This window comes from Lathamus discolor, chromosome Z (genome assembly GCF_037157495.1).
Source record: "Lathamus discolor isolate bLatDis1 chromosome Z, bLatDis1.hap1, whole genome shotgun sequence".
Lineage (NCBI taxonomy): Eukaryota > Metazoa > Chordata > Aves > Psittaciformes > Psittacidae > Lathamus > Lathamus discolor.
In genome coordinates, this window is record NC_088909.1 from 84,934,047 (window position 1) to 84,955,664 (window position 21,618).

The window sequence follows — 21,618 nt, forward strand, 5'->3', positions numbered from 1 at the left end:
TCCAACCTGGCCTTGAACACTGCCAGGGATGGAGCATTCACAGCTTTCCTGGGCAACCCATTCCAGTGCCTCACCACCCTTACAGTAAAGAACTTCTTCCTTATATCCAATCTAAACTCCCCCTGTTTAAGTTTTAACCCGTTACTCCTTGTCCTATCACTACAGTCCCTAATGAAGAGTCCCTCCATCATGTTGAATCTGTATTTAATTCTATCTACAAAATAGGCCATATACTTAATTTTGTTTTCTAATGAATTGCTTTATTATATTCTAAAACTGTGCTATTACAAAATTAACTGATTTCCTCTGTCTATGTAACTTCATAAGACAGCAGGACAAGGAAATTAAGCAACTAAGAAATATGGGTATAAAAGGGTAAAAATTAATGTGTGAAATCCAATAATAAATGTTACTGAAGGGCTTTACACTTCTATTTATTTCTGAAAATTGAACCAGTTTCATATTAATGCTCTGCCTTTAAAGAATTAAAACTACATTGCTTCTGTGGTCGTACACCAGGTTCACATTGCTGGCAAACCTATGGAAATCATAAAGAAAGCGAAATAACACAGCAAACCCCTGCAGAATTAACTCATGGCAATCTCAGAAGAAAACTGCTCCAAAGGCCAATGACTACATAGAATTATCCTGTTGATTACTTTGTGTCTGGAGATAGAACCAGAACATAAACACTGCAACAGCTCACAGAACTACCGAAATCATCAGTTACACAGCCATAGTAATAGGTTTCCCAACTTAATGTTCCCAACACCTTCTTCATCAATCAACTAATGTTTTAAATTGTAATCTAAGTCTATACACCAGGAATGATCTTATAACATTTCTAAGGACACTGTAGGCTGCATTACTATGAATAACAAGCACAGTTCTCATTACTACATAAAACTTCAGAAAGCAAGAATTAAGTGACTGTGCACACTGCATTATATGTTTCAGATATTACCAGGTATCATTGTTCAAAGAACAGAAAATGAGAAAGCGAGAGTACAGCTTTTAATGCAAAAAACTGTTGTGCTATACGCAAACAAACTATGACTCACATGACTGATCATAGTGTCTTGTCTTCATGTGAGGCACTAGCTCCCACACAGGTCTCACGGCATAACTGTGAAATCCCTCTGTAAGACAGTGGCTCCCTAACCTTTTCTTACTGAAATCCAACACAACCTACTACACAGAGACAAGCAGCAGCTATACTACCACTTCAAGACAGGCAACATCTTGCAGTTTCAGTCAGGTTTCTGCAGGTACCAGGAGGCACTGACATACCATGCTTACTGTAAATTACCTCTGCAGCACCTGCAAAAACTCAGCAGGAACCACTGTCCATGAGAGGCAGCTTATGGTCTCTGCTTTGCATTTTCATAAGGCTGCAACTTTTCCCAAATACAAGTGAGGATCATCAACTGCTTGGCAAATAATTAGTGTAGCACTGAATATCACTCTGTTTCAGCCCCTGCTGGGTATGAAGCATCTAGTACATTATGTGCTAATTTCAAAACACATTTGAGAAACAGTCATCTCCTTTAGTTTACGGAAGACTGCTATCAAGCCACTAACAGTTCAGCATCAAATTGATATCAGGATTCTTTGTAAAGATGTACCTGATGCAGGTTTGTATCCTCCACACTTTCAGCATTTAACATATTCTTTGGAGCATCTCCACCTGAAATGAAATATGGAAAGAAACCAGAATTGAAAAGACTGTAATTCTTTACTTTACATATGTACCACCTTGTGTCCACAATCCTGTGTGTAACTTAGCACATTTAGCTACCAAAAAAAAAAAAATAAAAAAATCAAGCTGTAAGGGTTCTATTAGAATCTAAAAGGTCAGGGAAAGGTACAAAGGAGTGCCACAAGATAAGCCTTGATCAGAGAGGACTGTTGGACGCTAATGGGTCAGTGTGGGCTGTGGCAGGTTTAAGTATAGAAGGAATCCCCAGCCCGCAGACTATTACACACTACTGCTCTTCTGTGTGGGTGGTGATGAAGCTGCAACATGGCATACCAGGGCCCTGGGACAGTTGGTAAGGGAACCTGGTGCACACGTAGTTTTCCCCTTTATCCTTCCAGTTGTGGGCAGTGACACTGGAAGAAACAGATGAACCCAGTTTATTAATACATGGCTCTCTCACTGGTGTCACTGACACAGTTTCAGGTTTTTCGATAATGGGATGGTCTGCATGGCAGCAGGCCTGCCAGTGTCAGATGGACCTTTGTCAAAGCGGTAAGGAGGTCTTTGCTCATGAGCTAGTGGGGCTCACTACCAACTTTAAATTAGACTTGATAGGGGAGTGGGATAATACCAGGTTTGTCCATGAGAAGCTGTAGGATATCACACCAAGGTTAGAGGGATGGGCCTCCCCCTGCTGCTCTGACACATACTGAATACAATGGAGCACACCTGAAGTCTTACAGAGATGAACCAGGGGTTCCTGAGGTAATAGAAGCCAACAGGGAAACACTGGGGAAACACCTTAGAGGAATTAAAGTGTGTTCCTCTAAAAAGGTTACACAGCCAATAGCACAGCTGAAGTGCCTCTATACAAAGCAGGAGCAACAAAAAGGTGGAGTTGGAACGTACTGTGCTACCAGAAAGCTATGACCTAGTTGCCATTATTGAAACTTGGTGGGACAAATCCAACGACTGGAGTGTGGCTATTGACGGCTACAAGCTGTTCAGAATGGACAGGTGAGGAATGAGGGGTGGAAGAGATGCTGTACATCAAGAAATGGGTAGATTGTGAAAAGCTGTCTCTGAAGAATAGCCAGAAGGAGGTTGAAAGTTTATGGGTAAGAATTCAAGTCCAATGAAACAAAGGGAACCTTGTATATGTTGTTTACTATAGGCCACACAATCAAGGGGAGCCTATTGACAAAGCCTTTGTATTCCAGCTACAGGAGGCATAACACTCACAAGCCCTCATCCTGCTGGAGGACTTCAGGCACCCTGGTATCTGCTGGAAAAGCAGCATAGCGAGCTGTAGGCAATCCAGTAGATTCCTGGAGTGCACTGAGGATAAGTTCCTCAGTCAAGTAATAGGTCTACCAGGGAGCATGCAGTACTGCATCTGATGGTCACCAACACAAGTGAGTTAATCAGTAATGTCAAGATTGGAGGCAGCCCGGGTTGCAGAGGCAGAGTGACCATGTACTGGCAGAGTTTGCAGTCCTGGGGGATAAGGGTCAAGAGAAGAGTAAAGTCAGGACTCTTAAATTTTAGGAAAGAAAAATTCTAGCTGTTCAAGGAGTTAGTCAGTAGGACTAACCCTAGAAAACTGCCTTCAGGGACAAAGGAGCAGAACAGAGCTGGCAGATCTTTAAGGATGCTTTCCATAGTGCACATGAGCTCGCAATTCCCAGGTGCAAGAAATCAAGGAGAGATGGCAAGAGATGAGCATGTATGAGTCAAGACCTGCTGGTCAAACTAGAAGGCAAAAAGGAGACGCATAGGCAGCAGATGAAATGACAGGTATTCTCAGAAGAGCACAGGGACACTGCCTGGTTGCGTAGGCAGTCTCTTCTGAACCTTCTTCTCAGCTTAGTTCCTAAGACTGTACAAAATCAAACTCTCGCCTTAACCAAAATGTTCACCTACCAACCCCTCATAGAATCATTAGCTATTACCTACAGCAATATTACTCTTGTCTCAGTCCTAAGACTAGCAGTTAAGGATAAGCAGTTAAGGCTTGGCAACCCCCAAGATCTTGATCTAATCCTATATCCATTTTTTACCTTATGGATCCTTCAAAATTCACCCTCTACACCAGTTTAGAACAAATTTTATCTTTACCTCTAAAGCCATTCCTCAACAATCAACAAGTCACCATTTTACATTTAGATAGGTAACAGATATTGTGCTTGATATCTTAATTTCAAATTTAAAGGTAGCTCCAGACCAAGAAAAAGCTGTACATCATTATCTGTTTTACTCTGCCAATGTACAGCAACTGTGCTGGGTCAGGAGCGCCCACTGGTACTCAGGCATGAGACAGTAAAGCCCATGGAACTACTAGAAGGAATTAAGGAAATACAGTGCAACAGTTGTTCTGAATTTCTCCATTTAGAATGTGGTATGTGAGAATAACTCTATCCTACCTGCTACTGAATTTATTCTGTATTTTGCTACATAGCTTTTAAGCAGTTTCTTCATAGCTGGGTCAGAAGCTTCTTCCAATGCACATCTTCCCATCTCATTTTTTAATAAGGGATCAGCTCCATAAAAAAGTAATAACTCTGCCATCTGGAAAAGGAATTTTTTCAGGTTGTTTATTTTCTGACAGTATTTCCCATACTCCTTCCTTATAAGGGATTATCTCTCTTGCTGCTTGACAACATGAGCAACTAAAACCAAATCTAAGGCCTAGGACAAACAATCCCTCTCTATTCTAGTAACAGACCCCAAGCATTCCCCTAGATGCATCATTATCTTATCACCTGATTATTTTCATGTTTACAAATTCATTCCAGTTTTTAATCTGAAGTTTTCTCAATACATACATGCTAAAAACAAATCAAATAAAAAAGGGTTCAATCCACAGCAAAACCCATATTAGGCTTCACAGGTTGTCTCAAATCTCAAATTTTTTTCAACAAGTAATGTTGAGAATTCTTCTTCCTGAGAAGAAGATTCCTGAGATCTTTAGCTACACATCACACTTACACGCTCTCCCCCTTAACTATACTATTAGAAAGTCTCTCATACACTTACAATTTTTCTGAAATAAGAAATTAATTTTGCCATATTGTAGGTGCAGAAACAAATAAAGCAGTCAAAAGGTGTATTTCTAGTATACAGTAATAACTTCACTCACAGAAGGCACCATTGAAAAAAACAGCTCCAAATACCATGTTACCAAAAGCTGTATTACTGAATCACTATCACTATTTTGTTGCTAGTCAGAAGCAACAAAAATTAAGTCTGACAGACCACTGCAGTGATACAGCTATACTGGTCCTGAGGAAATACAGTGCCACCACATACTACCATTCCCTGTGGATATACCAGCTCTTATAACTGTAACACAGCTCTGTATTGAATGATGTTGGTGCACCCCAAGTGACGTAGCTGAGACCAGTGTAAGGACAAAACTTAATACACCACACCAAAAAAAAAAAACACAAAAAAAAAACCTAAAAAATCTTGGAAATTGGTAAGTATTAGGCAGCATATGAGCACTTCTAGTGAAAGAAATGACAAGTAGGTGAAAGGGACAAGCAGAATTCCTACATAAATCTGGGCCACCCAAGGAACCTCCACAGACAGGCAGAGGCAACCAGTGACAGACTGAAAGAGGATCCACAGTGCAGACACTGGCTTATGAAACCACAGCATTTGGCAACAAAACTCATACTTAATTCAAATTGACTATTCAGTTGACTTCATGTTTAAGACCATACAAAATACAAAGTAATGCCTTCATAACTCTCCATACTATGCGATAATAGACAAAACATGCCTGTGCATGGCTGTGGCTGCACGCCATACATGCATGTTTATCAAATAATGAAAAAGTAATTAAAACTTCAGAGGACTGCTCAGGTCATAAATTATTCTGTAAGGTGATTACAAAACAAGTGAAATGTTATTAAACAGGAGCAATCTATTCCTCAGTACTTCAGCTATTGTCCCGAACAGTTAGAAACCCAATTGATTTCTGCTTTTGGACAAATCTTGTAACGCATGGAATGATTTGAACAGAAATTGGGCAGAAAGGACTTGCGAGCTCCTGAATTTATCCATAATCTGAAAAGACCAGCTACGTGTAAAAGGATTACTTGACCTTTTAAACCCAACAACAATAATTTATATCCCTAAACCATAATTCATGTTCAGTTAGGAATATACCTCATAATGGCCCTCCTTAGCTGCATCTTGCAATGGTGTTACTTGTTCATATCCTCTAGCATCAACATCAGCTCCTGCTTTCAAAAGCTCATTTGCAATCCTGTGAGAGCCTTCCACACTTGCTGTATGTAGTGCAGTCCAGCCTACAAAAAAGAAAAACCTGTATTTCATACTTGTGTGAAATAATTTATAAAAATTTATGTCAGTTTTAGGTTGGCTATTTAATAAATATTTGAGAGAGTATACTGAAAAGGGTAAAAACTGTTGTAGGAAGAAATGTTTATGAAAAAGTCACACGGTTTGGTAGATCTCAATCTTTTGTTAAAATTTTCACTTACTGAAGAACCACATGCTGCTGTAACAATATTAGTTTTAGATTTGACAGCTTTGTTATGAAAGAAGAGACTAAAAATTATTTCACCCACATCTTAGGAATTTCTCCCCCAATAAAACGTAAGTTCTATTTTAAGAAAAAGGAATTTTTTTTTTATAGCACCCTTTTACTTACATAGCCATGCTGAAGGGGGTAAGTGATAAGAGACAAAATAACGACCTGGACTCTTTACTGTGAAACAAAAATGTTTTCTAAGACTATCCAAGAATAGTATGAGTGCCCAAAGAAAGCAAGGAAAAATCCTTACTGAAATTCCATATCCATTCCCAGCTATATATAATAAACCAAGATATGAGCTTCATGACACACAAAGCAATTCTACTCCATGAAGGATGGAGTGGATGGATGGATAAAAGACGTAATGTAAGTCTCTGAACTGGGTTATCATAGCCTTGCATCAGCTCCTTAAACATTCACTATGTGACAGTTTTTCGTAATGTGAGAAAAGGGGAAAAGACAGAAAATTTTCTATGTCCTACCTTCCAGCTCTCAAACCACCATGCCCTCCAGAAGACCATTTTGATTGGCAGACTTACTCTTCAATCATCTCCCATCATCAGAAGGTTGTCTGGGCCTAATTCACATACTAAATATGTTAATTAGTATGTGAATCTGGCTTATTAAGACTGTTTTGCTCCCACTGTGCAAAATTATCTTAATTTCATTGGAAAGTGAAACTCCTGAGGATCTTTTATACACCACCCAACCTAGAATATTGTATATCTGTATAGAATTGTATTTGTTATGGCCACAGGATGTTGCACCAAGTTGTTAAAAAATCTTGTGCTTTTAGGCTTTGTTCCCAAACGCTTGAAACTCAACTAAGTTTCAACTACATTGCCTAATGCTGACAGTGCTTCAAGATGAACGGTTTTATAACCGTATAATCTGTAAAACACGTAACTTCCATTTTACAGTCTATTTCGTTAAAAAACTCTACTAACTCTATGCTCCAGAGCAAAAGCTTGATATGTGTTCAGCAGAGGATAAAAAAGATTCACTTAAAAGAAAGTACTTATTTCTTCTTCATTAAAAAAGTATCCTATGTCTGAGATAATAAACTGAAAAATTGAACCTGCAACATGTACAATTGATAAGAGTTTAGCAACATCATTCTCTGAAGATACTTTGTGTGCTCCAGACTAAGGTGAAACACAAGTTTCATTGTGACTGTTTTTCAGCTCCCTTAAGGCACTGTGAATTACAACTCAAACTGAGAGCACAGACAGTATCTCCTCCATGATGTCCATATCCTATGTGCTGATGTCTAGGAAATAAAACAGAGGGAAAAAACCCAACCCAACCCAAAACCGAAACTCAAATGTACCCAAGAACTCAGTAAGTTACGGTAGCGCAATAATAAGGAAAAATACGAGGCTAAGATATGCGCAATCACTGGTGGAGTACTTTCAAGGAAGAGAAAAGGCACAGAAGCAGAATATAATGATCAGAACAATGATTCCCAAAGAGCCCAAGATGAAATTACATTTCAAAGTGGCACAGGTCTGGCAACTCCTGAAGGTACACAAGTCCATGAGACCTGACAAGATGCCTCCCTGGGTCTTGTGGGAACTGGTGGATGTAGTCGCCAAGTCATCTATCATATTTGAGAAACTGTGTCAATCTGGTGAAGTTCCCGCTGATTGGAAAAGGGGAAATATAACCCCCATTTTTAAAAAAGTTAAAAAGGAACACGGAGGGAACTACAGGCTGGTCAGTCTCACCTCAGTGCCCAGCAAGATCATGGAGCAGATCCTCATGGAAACTATGTTAAGGTTTATGGACAATAAGAGGGCAACTGGTGACAGCCAACATGGTTTTACTAAGAGCAAATCATACCTGAAAATTTGGTGGCATTCTATGGAATTACTGGATAAGGAAAGAGAGACTGACATCATCTACTTGGATGTGCAAGGCATTTCACACTGTCCTGCACAGCATCCTTGTCTCTGGAGAGGCATGGATTTGATGGATGGAGCACCCAGTAAACAAAAAATTGGCTGGATAGTCGCACTCAAAGAGTTATGGTCAACAGCTCAATGTCCAAGTGGAGATCAGGGGTATTCCTCAGGGGTTGGTACTGAGCTGGTGACTTTCAGCATCTCTGCTGGCAACATGGACAGTGGGATTGAGTGCACCCTCAGCCAGCTTGCCTATGACACCAAACTCTGTGGTTCAGTTGATATGCTGGAGGGAAGTGATGGGATCCAGAGGAACCCTGACAGGCTTAAGAGATGGGCCAATGCCAGCCTCATGAAGTTCAACAAGGCCAAGTGAATGGTCCTGCACCCGGGTTGGGAAAATCCCAAGCACAACTACAGACTGGGCATGGACTGGACTGACAGCAGCCCTGAGGAGATGGACTTGGGGGTGCTGGTTGACAAGAAGCTCAACACGACCCAGCAACATGCACTTGCAGCCCACAAAGCCAACCATATGCAGGGCTGCAGCAAAAGGAGCGTGACATTGGGGAGAAATGAGGGTGGTGAAACACCAAAACGGGTTGCCTAGAAAAACTGTGGCAGCCCTATCCCTGGCAGTGTTCAAAGCCAGTCTGGATGGGACTTTGACCAACCTGGTCTAGTGGAAGGTGTCCCTGCCTGTGGCAGAAGGGTTGGAAGTAGATGAGCTTTAAGGTCCTTTCCAACCCAAACCATTCTGTGATTCTATGGTTCTGTACTTCTTTCTGATTACACCTTCTTTACTAACAAAAGAAGTCAGGCTAGGTCAGCCTCTCAACTTTTCAAGGAGTTCAATTAAAACAAATTTTGTGCAGTTGTGCTCCTTTTGCACCAAAAAAATAGCTGCCAGAGTCTCAGCAATGAGGAAACAGTGTCCTGGCAAAATGTGCAAAGGCAAATAAGGAAGTATCTGTGAGGGCAAAAGCTGAAACCAGTGCACTTTAGTACACTTCACCACAGAGGCTGGAACTTAACCCACACCAGCAATGCTTCTCCGTCTGTCATCAGCAGGTGGCTTTGAAACCATTATAAAAATACTTTCTTACCTACACTCTAGCACAAGTTAACACACATTACCAGTCACTCTTAGCTTTAATGCCCAAGCCCTATGCTGTAAAAGTCTGAGATTTGCTGCTACCCAATCCATCTCAATATTTTCCAAAAGACAAAGATTTTCTACCTTAATTTTGGTCTGTTATATGCCCACATTATGCAACAGCATTCAACTGCAGAACACTTTTTTGCTGTCACTGTTCCCACAGAACAGTTGTGAAATCCTAGCCACTGCACTAGATGGAAACATTCTGACTCAAAAGTTTTCTACCAAATAAGCCAAATAACTGTGAATCCATTTTCTCTATTGTTATGGAAGTTTAGAGAGCATAAAGGATGAGACATGGAACCGAAAAAGAAGGAACAACGGTTTTACATTTGAAACAATCAGCTGATACATAGGGTCTGGCAATGTCTTTGACACAGAATATCACAAGTGAAGCCCCATAAAGTGAAATGCTTCAACCAAATGTTCACAGCTGGCCACTACTTGTCATGCTTTTTTTTCCTTTTTTGTGCCAAAGATGAAGTAAAATTGCAAAATTCCAAGTACTCAGAACTTTACAAAATCAAAGCAGTGTGAAATTCTGAAGCTACAACTTCCTTTAAGATCCAAGGAACAAAATCACAGACCCTGAAAAAGTAAACTGGAAAATTTAAATCTTGGCATTTCAAGTTGCCACTGAAACAGAAACAAAAAAAAAATAAATTAAAAACATTACACTGATTATTTAACTAAGAGACTGGTTTGTGATAAAAATGAACAGGATTGTCAAATCAAGGCTATGTAAACTCAACTGCATCATTCTATAATTTTTTAAGTGCTTATTTTCTCCATGAACTTTTTTTTAAATATACTTTTATACATAGGTCTATATATATTTTCTCATGATCCATTACCAAGTTAAACTAATAAAAATTTAATAATCTACTGACTAGCCACAAACCTAGTGTCTTGTCTGCTGCACAGACTCATAATATGCACTTCTTACCGGTAGGTACTTGTTTTGAAATAGTATTTTGACACAACTGCAACTTACCAGCATAATCCTGAATGTTTACATTTCCACCAGCTTTTATTATGTTATGTACAAGGTCTACATCTTGATGAAAAACAGCCCTATGAAGTAAGGTTTCACCATATAGATTCCTCCTATGTATAACTGAAAGTGAAGTGGGGCAAACTGGATTTACAGAATTCCTACCAAAGGCTTCTTGTCCTGAAAAATAATGCAAAAGATCTGTGGAAGAGAAAAATATCTTTCCTCTCTTGTTTTCAGCTTGCATTAAAGTTAGTAAATAAGCTTTCTGGAGAAAAAAAATTGTCCCTTAACCTAGTAGAACCAAGTATCTCAAAAAAAATTATCAATTAAATAGTAATACTATTCAATAAAAGATGTCATATTGAATTCCATAACAAAACAACTGAAATTCAATGCACAGAAATATCACTTCGTAGAAGTGCGTCCCTTTTAATGACATTTTCTCAAAGTGCATTGTTTCCCACTGGATAATAAAATTGCTATGCTATTCTAGGTTACAATTCATTACAAGACATTCATTTCAATAGCTAGGGAGTTATTCAGTATTTTTTCCTTTCTTAAATACCAATTTTATCAGCCATTCTTTGTATTCATTTCTATTTCAAAACCTCCACTTCGTGAGCAAGGAATATTTACACTATGATAGTGATTGAGATTAGCTCCCTCGGATTAATTTTACCCATTACTGAACAACCAGTTCAGCGATTTCTGCAATGAGCAAAAGGAACAGTTACTTGGGAATATGAGGTCTAAATGAAAAAAAAAAAAAAAAAAAAAAAAGAAAAAGTAGAAAGGTACTATTTTTAATTTTCAGCTTATTGTTTTACAAACAAATATGATTTCCCATTATGTACTCATTACAGTTTTTTAGCTTGGGTTAAATTATTTCCAATACATATATGAGCTGTTCTGTACTGCACCAGCAGTGCTATCCCAGCATACCCTCATGCTGTGGAGAAGAGCATCCTTGCTACTTCCTCTCCTGAAAAATAGGGAAGAAAGAAGGGAGGAAAGAAAGAACAATGCATAGCCTAGGCCATTAATTCATCTACTAATGAAAAAAGTTGGGACAGTAGACTATATACACTGCTTCTCTCCACTTCTGTAGATCTGGCTCACTAGCCCTAATACTCCATCTGGGTGTCAGAAACAGCCGTTTTAAGTATGACCTTACAAACTTATAGTTTTCCTTGAGCTGTAACTCAGAAAGCCTAATGTCTCTGCTGGTTTGCACATCGTTATATACCGTGAGCTCAGACTAATTCCCAGCCTTCTTAAATTCTTGTCTCTGTGTAGATTTTTAGAATCTAACAGGTATGAGTTTACTGAGGACCTTTCCTCAGTTAACCACATGGACAGTACCCGTCTCCTCTACTTGTCCAGCCTTGCAAGACCTTAATCATTTAAAGATACTGCATTCCCTGGTCTAAAACCTGCCAAGGTCTAAAGCTGGTCTAAACCTGCCAAGCAGCTCAGGAGGGATTAAACCACAGATATATACAGAACAAGGCAGAGTTGTGTGTTACACTTAATCCAATTTAACCTGTTACTTTGCCAGGATCTATTTCCAATCACTTCTGCCCTGCCTTCCTGGTGTCTGACTTTGTGCAAAATAAGTGGTGCTTGCTGATCCAAACTGACGTTTTTCATGGGGTTGGTTTTTCTTCAGTGAATGACCAGACTCAGATGACTCACAAACTTGACAGCTAGATCTGATGTGAAAGGGAGGTAAACTTGCTAGATTGGACTAATATGAAGCTACCTCTATAACCAATGCAACTCCTTCTGTAGAAATCATGCTAAAAACCCAACAGCTTGTTTTCTGAGTGGGAATTAGTAAGTCAATTTGAAATAGATGAGCAGTTAGTCATACAACTTTAAATCTCATGAAAACAGCGCTTCCACTGGGAGTAATTAAAACCCTGTAAAAGAAAAGGTTTGTTAATTTGAGGTAGAATTACTCATATGTTGTAACATCCAAGATGTAGCTGTTACAGTTCAAATACTTCCAAACTTTGCAAGCTGTTTAAATGACTGCAGGTGCACAGACAAATCTAGACTGAGTGGGCTTAAAAAAAACCACCTTCTAAGACCCCAGTCTTAAAGCTTCTGGAGTGAGCACTTGAGTGAGAAAATTCTGTATTCTGCTACACACTTATTCTCTGAGGCAATGAATTTCTCTGCATGCATCTTCAAAGGATGAAAAATTGCAATCTTTCTCTCTGACAAAGCACACTGCAAGGAAAAATACTTCAAAAGAGTGTTCCGTGACTGTTGGAGTGAGGTCCTTATAATGCTATATTTGAAACAGACATGGTAACAACATCAGGCATTCAAAATAGGAAGAATCGGTTTGAATAGGTCAATTCTTGAGTATGGCAATGCCCTCAGAATGTTGTCTCACACAGAACACTAGATTTTAGAAGGATTTATAAATGTATATTAGGATCTACATTTTCGCTCTGCATGAAAACATTTCTCCTCTACTTTTCAGAATACAGCATTTTAATTTTTTTTCATATAAAATGCTGTGATAAAAACTGAATCCTGGAAAAAAAAATCTCATGATTCTTAAGGAGTTTAAGAATAAACTCCTTAAGAAAAAACTGTTAGGTTGCTAATATTTAGGTTTAAATGACTGAGAGAAATTATCAATAATTTTAATTATTAAAATGACTTTTTATACCATCCTTTTAAAATAAATCCATGTCCCAATATATTGGAAAGTTTAGAATTATGTTTGATTCAGTATAGTTGTTCAAATAAAAAATCAACAGATATCTTACTCAGTTTGTTTTTGATTCTCTTGCTCCTTCTTCTCTGCTTAACTTTACTATCCTCATTTGGAGTTATTTCTTGGTGTATGTTTGTTTCTAGATCCTGCTTATCTTCAGAAGTAGATTCATGAATTTCACTGACAAGAGATTTGCTTAGAATCAACAAAAACATATAATTCTCCATACAAATCTATATTCTCTATATAAATCTATATATGAGAGATAAAAACATCAATATATTTGATTTTTAAAGGAAGTCTGTAATAGCATGCAAGTATACAGACTAACCTAGGTAGTACTGAAAAAAGAGAAAGTCAGAAGAGAACTTACTTCCAGATCTCCAAATAAAAAGGTACCTTTTACCTTTTCATCATTTATAGTCACTCACATGAGGAATGAGTACTCTGTATGTTACATTAATTTTAAAAATTAATTTAAGAATATTATGCATGATTTTGTCATACTCAAAATCCTTAGCTTTGTTTCTTCTTGTACTGCCACTGTGAGACATTCTCTGCTGAGTTTCTTCAAGCATTTGGCAGTGACTGGAAATAGGAGCTCTGCACTCTCTTGAGGAGGTCTCGCCCAACTGCATTGCTTTCTTTGATGTTGTTTGGGCTGCTTCTGCACACGCGGGAGCATTCACTAAATGTGCAATTCCCTGAACAGTTTGCTTTTCACTACAGGCAGCACCCCAGTTATTTGAAGTTACTTCCTTCTCTCTTTGCTGATCACCCACAGGCTATAACAAAAAGTAAACGTTACAAGGAACTGGTAGCATGCAGTTAAAGCAAGGGTGGTATATACAGGAGCTCCAAGAACATTGTCTTATATGTATACTCACAAAAACCAGAGGGGTTGCTTAACCAAATAACTGGAACTCTACAGAGACAACAGAGAGAGGCTGCCAAAGGAGAAACACTCCTAAAGTAGTATGTGCCCCTGGCAGAACTAGCCAAGGAAATTTGGAAACTCAGAATGACAACTTAGACAACAAATCTAGACTGGCTGCAGTGAACAAAGCTGTTACTAATCTGAAAAATGTTTGGTTGGACATATGAAATGACTTAACAGATTCATTTCACCTTCCTATGGACAAGAGCTCCTGCCCTAAAAAATAAAGTGATATTTAAGATGTCTTAAACTAGCCCATTTTATCTCACTCTTGCACAAACCTAGATATGTGCACAAGATCAGGAACCATGTCTCACCTAAGGTTCAGTAACTTCCACTTAAGATGTTACTTCTAAAGACATGCCATACCTGAGCTATAGCCACCACAGATGAGATTCACTTTACTTACCTTCAGCCTTCTAAAAGCCAGGTTTCTAGACAACACTAACATCCTTCTTACCCCTACCACTAGTGAAGAGGAAGAGTTACTTTCAGACATGATGATAATTCACATTGTCCTAAGTTGTGCAAAGGGGAACCTAAATGACTGGTGTATACAAGAGACTTATCTTTAATAGGACGAGAAAGCCCACCCTGAAGATATGTCATCCCATGGCAGCTAATTTGAGTATGTTCACTGTTTTAGTCAGCAGAGTATGATGTGCTGCAAAGTATCGCTCAAGCTGCCGAAACCTGGGTACTCATTAGCTCATTATACACTTGAGTAATGCTGACAGCTCTTAGCACACACCCTCAGCAAACATGCATAATAGCTCTTTCACATGATGCGGGAGAACTTGTTAGTCCTTTTTTTGGGACATAGATGAAAATGGAGGATTTGCTGATTAATTCTTTTAATTGACACATTCAGCAGCTGTGGTCCCTCCAGGTTCAGAGATGATATGGGTCTTTGGAACTTTCCTTTGAGAGAACATGAGACACAGAACAGGTACAGAGGCATCAAGAGTTTTTGAAACTCCCATGCTGATTATAGATTTCCACATCAGTCACTGAATTAACTTTTCTGGGATTTCCCATCCCAGCAAGCTCAGACATTCTTGTAACATTGATATCAAAACACGAAAAATGCTACTGGATTTTTAAACAAAAAGCAATTCAAATGTATTAAACATGTAAATTACTGATGCCAGTTTATTCTTTACTAAGATTCACAACCCCAAGTAATTTGGCTATTCTATAAAACATTTCATGATAAACATGTTTTTTCAAGTATTAATTAAACTGTGTATATACTTGCTCATTTGTTGTCCTCTGCAAGTCAGATCCTCTTAAGGCTTTTATTTCTTCCATCTGAGTTTTAGCAAGTTGAGGCTCAGTCCTGTTTGTTATTTGTGTACAGTCATCACCTAATTGGAGAATACTAGGTTCTGAATTTAACTGCTCTTCCTCTATGTTAAGCTGTATCTCATTTGGCACTATAGGAGATCCTGACATGGCATTCAGAGCTGTCACAAGCTCTACTGGCAGCGCATCACTGCTCTCATCTGCTAATGAATCAATGGAACAGAAATGACCTAAATAGTCAGGCAATGGGTTTATCATTTTAAGATTCTCAGAATCACTGAGGGATCCCAACAAATCAGTAATTTCAAGATCACTAGTGTCTATATTCAGTTCACTGAATGCTTCCATGAAAATCTTCCCTACAGATGTCAGTGAAAGATGTGTATCATCATCATGGGAATGTTCTTTTACTGTGTTATCCATGCCAGAAGGGGTCATGCAGGTTCCCTGGCAATCTTCTAAAACATATGGAAATGTATGTTGTGATGTCTGTTCGTTTGGAACCATTATCATATCCTCCAGGACATCTAGACAAACGCTTACGTCTGGAGAGAGATCTTCATTTAATTTCTGTGAAATCTAAACATTTAAAAAACATTTACAAAAAGCACTGGAACAGCTCTTTCTTAAAAGCATGTCATTAACATTCACTTGAGAAGTAATCCATATAAATACATGTATTTTGTCTGCAATTTTTGTGCAAACTACTAGGCTTATAGCCTTCCTAAGAATTCATAGAATTTCTCAACAAGGGTCAGAATGAGGTCTGTTTCAAAAGTAGAGCACCTTAACTGTTTACCTTCCCTAGCAGTGAAAATTCAGAGTAAGACAGACTAAATCTTTCATAAAATCAAAGATACTATGTCATTGCCAATGACCTGAGGGTATTAAGAGGGCTTAAAAAAAAAGGCATTACGTGTCACCCAGAAATAATGAAAGTTAACATATTCACAATAATATAAAAAGCACGGTTAGTAAAACACAATGTATGAGTTTTGAGTATGTGATTATGTGGATCCCACACAGGTATGGAGCATTTCTGCTTCACAAGCTTGAGTTCAAAACTTTAGGCATATGTTTGGACACTGCACGTTTGAGTTTCCACAATACAGAATTGTGGAATACAATTACAGAATACAGAACCACAAAATCATAACTGTTCTTGGAAAAGTAATACCACTACTGTTTTTCTAATACTCTGAGCTGCTTTCAGTAGGTACATCCATTCTTAAACCAATTAGTAGCCTTTTCGACGTTTTTTCTTATCCCTGGTCCAAATATTCTGCAGAAGACCAGATGCCCCAGCAGAACTAAACTGTATTTTTTTCTAGATAACATTTGTATATAATAGTGCTGTTGTTTAGTAATATTTGATCTTAAGGAAATCTATTTCAATACATTTTTAGACTCTTGCTGCCAGCAAGTGGCAATACTGGGCACTGCAAGAATCCTTTAACCACTGGGAATGTAATTTTGATAAAGCTCACACACAGTAGAACAGAAAGGGCAGAAATCTGATAGCACTAACTCACATTCAGTTTGTAAGCCACTGTAAATTCCTGACTCTTGTTGAAAATTCTTTCCTAGTTTTCTATTTCCTAACTTGTACCTGTGCAGCTAATTGTTCTTTTTTAAGTACTGATTATTTCTTACTTTATTGTATTGAATTACAGTTTCTTTTTGGACTACATCTCTAATTTGTGCAGGCTTTAGACAATTGGGAAAAAAAGTCACTGGCATGACTTTCTGTACTTGAAGAACTGTGCTATAAACAGCGTGTATATACATTACAAATCTCCTAAGAAAAGGGTTCAATGAGTTTGCTGAAGGGCAGGTGAAACATACATTTATATTAATGCAGAAGTATCACACAGGCATAAATGAATAATTATGCAAGATCCTAAAAACCCAAATCCCAACTAAAATCCAACACCTTAAATGTGATTGGTGTTCACAAAACCCCCACTATCCTCATGTGTTAATTATTCCCCTAATCCAGGCACAGATCCTACTGGCCTTCTGGCTTTGGCCCAGAATTTCTTATTTCCTCATCTTACTCAGCATACACTGCTAACAGTTGAGCATGGCCACAGTCAACACCAGCCTCAGCTGATGCAGAACAACAGACCAGACGAAGCACGTGGACAGAGAAGTCAAGCACATCTTTCATCAAAAAAAAAAAAAAAACCAAAAACCACATTTGTCTGTGGATATAAAAACTGTGTGTTAATAAACTCACTGCAACGAAGGCGAGCGAGCAAGCCAGGTTTACCCAAGCCTTAGATATCCACCTCTACTTGCACACTACAGGAGCGAGCCAGCTTTAATCTGACCTGTCAGGTCCAGCAGATGGCACTGTATTCACAACAATGCAAGGAACTTTTTTCCATGTGTTTTGAGAACAATTAAAAAGTTATCGAGAAATCAGTGGCCATGTGGCGTCACAGACTGTGGCCTTCAAATGTTACTGACTGACTAATACTGAAGCATAAATAATAAGGATGCAGTGGAAACGTTAAGTGGACTCCTCTGTCTGCTAGCTTGGAGTCAAAACAGCAGAGGAATTCAGCCTTTTAATACACAGATACAAGAGAATCACTGTAAGAGTTAAGGTGTCAGAAAGATCAACATTATCATCTGAGCTGAAGATTACTTCTATATAGTGGTACATGAGGGATGCACAGAGAACCACAGAACTGTTGAGGCTGGAAAGGACCTCTTGTGATCATCTAGTCCAGCCCTACTGCCCAAGCAGTGCCAGCTGCAGCAGGTTGCATAGGACCACATCCAGTCAGGTTCTGAGTATCTATGTAAGATGGAAATGCACAAGGTTTCTGTGCAACCTGTTTCAGTGTTTGGCTACCCTCATGATTAAAAAGTGATTTTTTCGGGTTTTTTTTTTTGTTTGGTTTTTGTTTTTTTTTTTTTTTTTTTTGCTTGTTTGTTTTCAGATGGCATTTCTTTCTTTCTTGTTTCCATTGATTGTTCTCTCTGGGTAGTACTGAGAAGTCCAGCTTTCTCATCTTCATTCCTTCCTGTCAGGTGTTCATACATATTGGCAAGATCTCCTTCAGCCACCCCTTCTCCAGCATGAACAGTTCTAGCTTTCTTGGCCTGTCCTATGATACAAAAGATCATAGAATGGTCTGGGTTAGAAGAGACCTTCAAAGGTCATCTAGTCCAAACCCTCTGCAATGATCAGGAACGTCTTCAACTAGAGCAGGTTGCTCAGAGCCCCATCCAATCCGACCTTCAATGTTTTCAGGGATGAGGCATCAGACAGCATTCTGGGCAATCTGTTCCAATGTTTCACCACCTCCATTGTAAAAAACATCTTCATTATGTTATTCACTTCACTATATCTATTATATCTATATATTATATGAATGTATGGATCTACTCTCCTTTAGTTAGAACTGGGGCCTTTCGTTTAAAACTGGGCCCTCCAACAGGCCCTACTAAAAAGTCTGTCCTGTCTTTCTTATCAGCCCCTTTTGAACACCCTGTAACATGTACCTGGAGCCCTCTCTTCTGCAGGCTGAACAACCCCAGCTTCCTCAGCCTGCCTTCAAAGGAGAGCTGTTCCATCCTTCTTCATCTCTGTGGCCCTCCTCTGGACTCACTCCAACAGGTCCATGTCCTTCCTGGGCTGAGGACTCCAGAGTTTAACACAGCACTCCAGGTGAGGTCTTTCGAGTACCAGTACTCCCCAGCCCTCCTGTGCAGGGCTGCTCTAAATCCCTTCATCCCCCAGCCTGTATTGGTGCCAGGGGTCACCCCAAGCATCACGCAGGACCTTGCACCTGGCCCTGTTAAACCTCATGGAGTTCATATGGATTCACTTCTCAAGATTGTTCACGTCCCTCTGGATGGTGTCCTATCCTTCAGATGCCAACCACACCACTTAGCTTGGTGTCATCTGCGAACTTGCTGAGGGTGCACTCAGTTCCACTGTCCATGTCATTGATAGAGGATTAAACAGTACTGGTCCCACTACAGAGCACTGAGTCTCTACTGATCTCCATCTGGACATGAAGCCATTGACCACCACCTTCTGGATGTGACCACCCACCCAATTTCTCATCCACCAAACAGTCCACCCATCAAACCCAGATGTCTCCAATTTAAACAGAAGGATGTTGTTGGGAACCCTGTCAAAGGCCTTAGAGAACCAGATGTACCAGTCTTTTAATTCTCTTCATAGTTCAGCACTGGATGCAGTCCAGGGTGTCTGTATCTTTCTTGTACTGAAGACCCAGAACTGGACATAGTTTGCTGCAGGTGGCCTTACCAGTTCTGAGGAGAGGATCACCTCCCTCGACTTGCTGGCAATACTTTCCTTATGCAGTCCAGGATATTATTCACCTTTGCTACACAAGTGTGGCACTGGCTCATGGTCTGCTTATTTTCCCCCAGGATCCCAAAGTCTTTCTGCAGAGCTGCTTTCCAGCCAATTGGTCCACAGCATATACTCGTGTCCAAGGTTATTCCTCCCCAGATGTAGAACTTCACGTTTTCCCTTGAGGAATTTCATGAGATTTCTCTCAGCTCAGTTCTCCACCCTGTTCAAGTCTCTCTGAATAGAAACACAACTATCTGGTGTATGGGTCACTCAGTACCACCTCTGAAGAGGGTGCATTCTGTTCCTTTTTCCAGACCATTAATGAACAGTACTGGACCCACTAGTAACAGACTAACCACAACACATATCAGGGCTGCTACATTGCCAAAATCAAGACAAGCCAGCAAGACTCATTTCTGCTGTTAGGACTTCTATGTAGAGATTATTAGTTTATTAATTTCTCCTGTAAGTACACAAAACTAACACATGCAGGGACTCACTGCCTGGTTGTCAAGGCAGCTGTCTTGCCCTTCCTTCAAATTAGGATACACAAACCTATAATAGCCATCAGTTCACACAAGATGTCTTCCTGCAGCACTTAGATCTTGCCAGTGCCAACATCAACCAATATGCAAAAAGAATAATTCACTGCAGTGATCATTTCCAACCCTTTTACTTCAGGCTCCTAAAATGCCCTCTCTGGAGGTATCCTCAATGCACCCAATCCGCCTGTTCTACAAAGGCTGTTAACTGTAGATAATATTTGCTCTAAGGCATTTTGATATTGTTCTATTTAACTAATTCTGTACAATGAATGTTTAATAAACTTGGTATTATAGTTGTATACTGGTAATTTTCAAAAAAGGAATAGCCTAGAGGATTTCATTTTTGTCCTTTGTTCCAAGACAAGGGATACTTGACCAGGTAATCAATCGTATTTGCTACAAGACAAGGACAATTAGCCATAGTGGTCCTAAATTTCTCTTTAGTGAATTTTAGCAAGTACTGTTTTCCCTACAACCTTAATCAGCCTGCCTGAAAAAAAATAAAGTAAAATAGATTTATATATAATTCTAAATTTTTATTTTTAGATACAAAACTATGGGACTAGCCAGAACAGTCATAATGCTATGATTTCAGCAGAAAATTACACTGCATATTGTTGTAAATTGCTCCACACTGGAACGTCAAAGAAGACATAATGGAACTGGCATCCTCTCTAAGTTAATGGGAGGTTTCCTAAGAAGCTGCAGATAGCAGCAAGCATTATATGTACCCAGTAAGATCCTCTTGTTTCTCTAGCACCCATGCAGCTGATGCAGCTAGTGGTCAGAAATTCTCAAAACTGCCCATGACACTGCAGTAGGACTTGGTAATAGCAGTTACTTTTTGCTGCAAAAATAGCAACAGAGTAAGCTCCAACTAGTTTCTCTGTCCTGCACAAATAGACCTGAAAGCAATGAACCCGTCAGGGTGAACTGAGACTAGAAATCAAAAAGCCCAGAGAGCATTGTGTCTCAGAGGAGCAACAGGAGGTAACAATGCAGAGGTTGCAAAGCAGATACAAGTAACATCACAGAGTTGGAAAATGAGGGAAAAGATATATCCAAAGCTATTCCCTCACTTTTACCTGTCACTCATGAGCAGCTTTAGTGTTACCAAAGAGGTGCATCAAATAGACTGGTACTACCTATTTTTGGCCACAAGTCATTACTCCCTAAAAGAAGGAGAGTTACAGATAATCTGTTCCTCCTCAAAGACTTTCCTAATATCTCTCCCATAACATTCATTGATGGAAAATATGGTTTAAGTGACTAAAAGTCTTCATAACTTTAGCTTCCTTATAGATTCTGGGCCATGGTGATGTCTTTCCTACTTCCCTGTTACTGCTATGCTTCTACCCTTGCGCCCTGCAAGCTTAATAACTGCAGTTCCTACCCAAAAAGCAGGAAATAAAAATTAGCTCTCAAGTTGTTT

The 21,618-nt window shown here is 39.3% G+C and overlaps 1 protein-coding gene across 1 annotated transcript in view; it reads right to left on the reverse strand.

Moving 5' to 3' along the window:
• Nucleotides 1-21,618, reverse strand: part of ANKRD31 (ankyrin repeat domain 31) — a 68,699-nt gene that overhangs the window by 36,224 nt on the left and 10,857 nt on the right. The window contains exons 7-12 of the mRNA XM_065664084.1: nt 15,249-15,878; nt 13,691-13,842; nt 13,110-13,237; nt 5,873-6,015; nt 4,123-4,267; nt 1,626-1,687 (exon numbers count right to left, since the gene is read on the reverse strand). Of these exons, the coding sequence (XP_065520156.1) occupies nt 1,626-1,687; nt 4,123-4,267; nt 5,873-6,015; nt 13,110-13,237; nt 13,691-13,842; nt 15,249-15,878 (1,260 nt within the window). The remainder of the gene's footprint in view (nt 1-1,625; nt 1,688-4,122; nt 4,268-5,872; nt 6,016-13,109; nt 13,238-13,690; nt 13,843-15,248; nt 15,879-21,618) is intronic.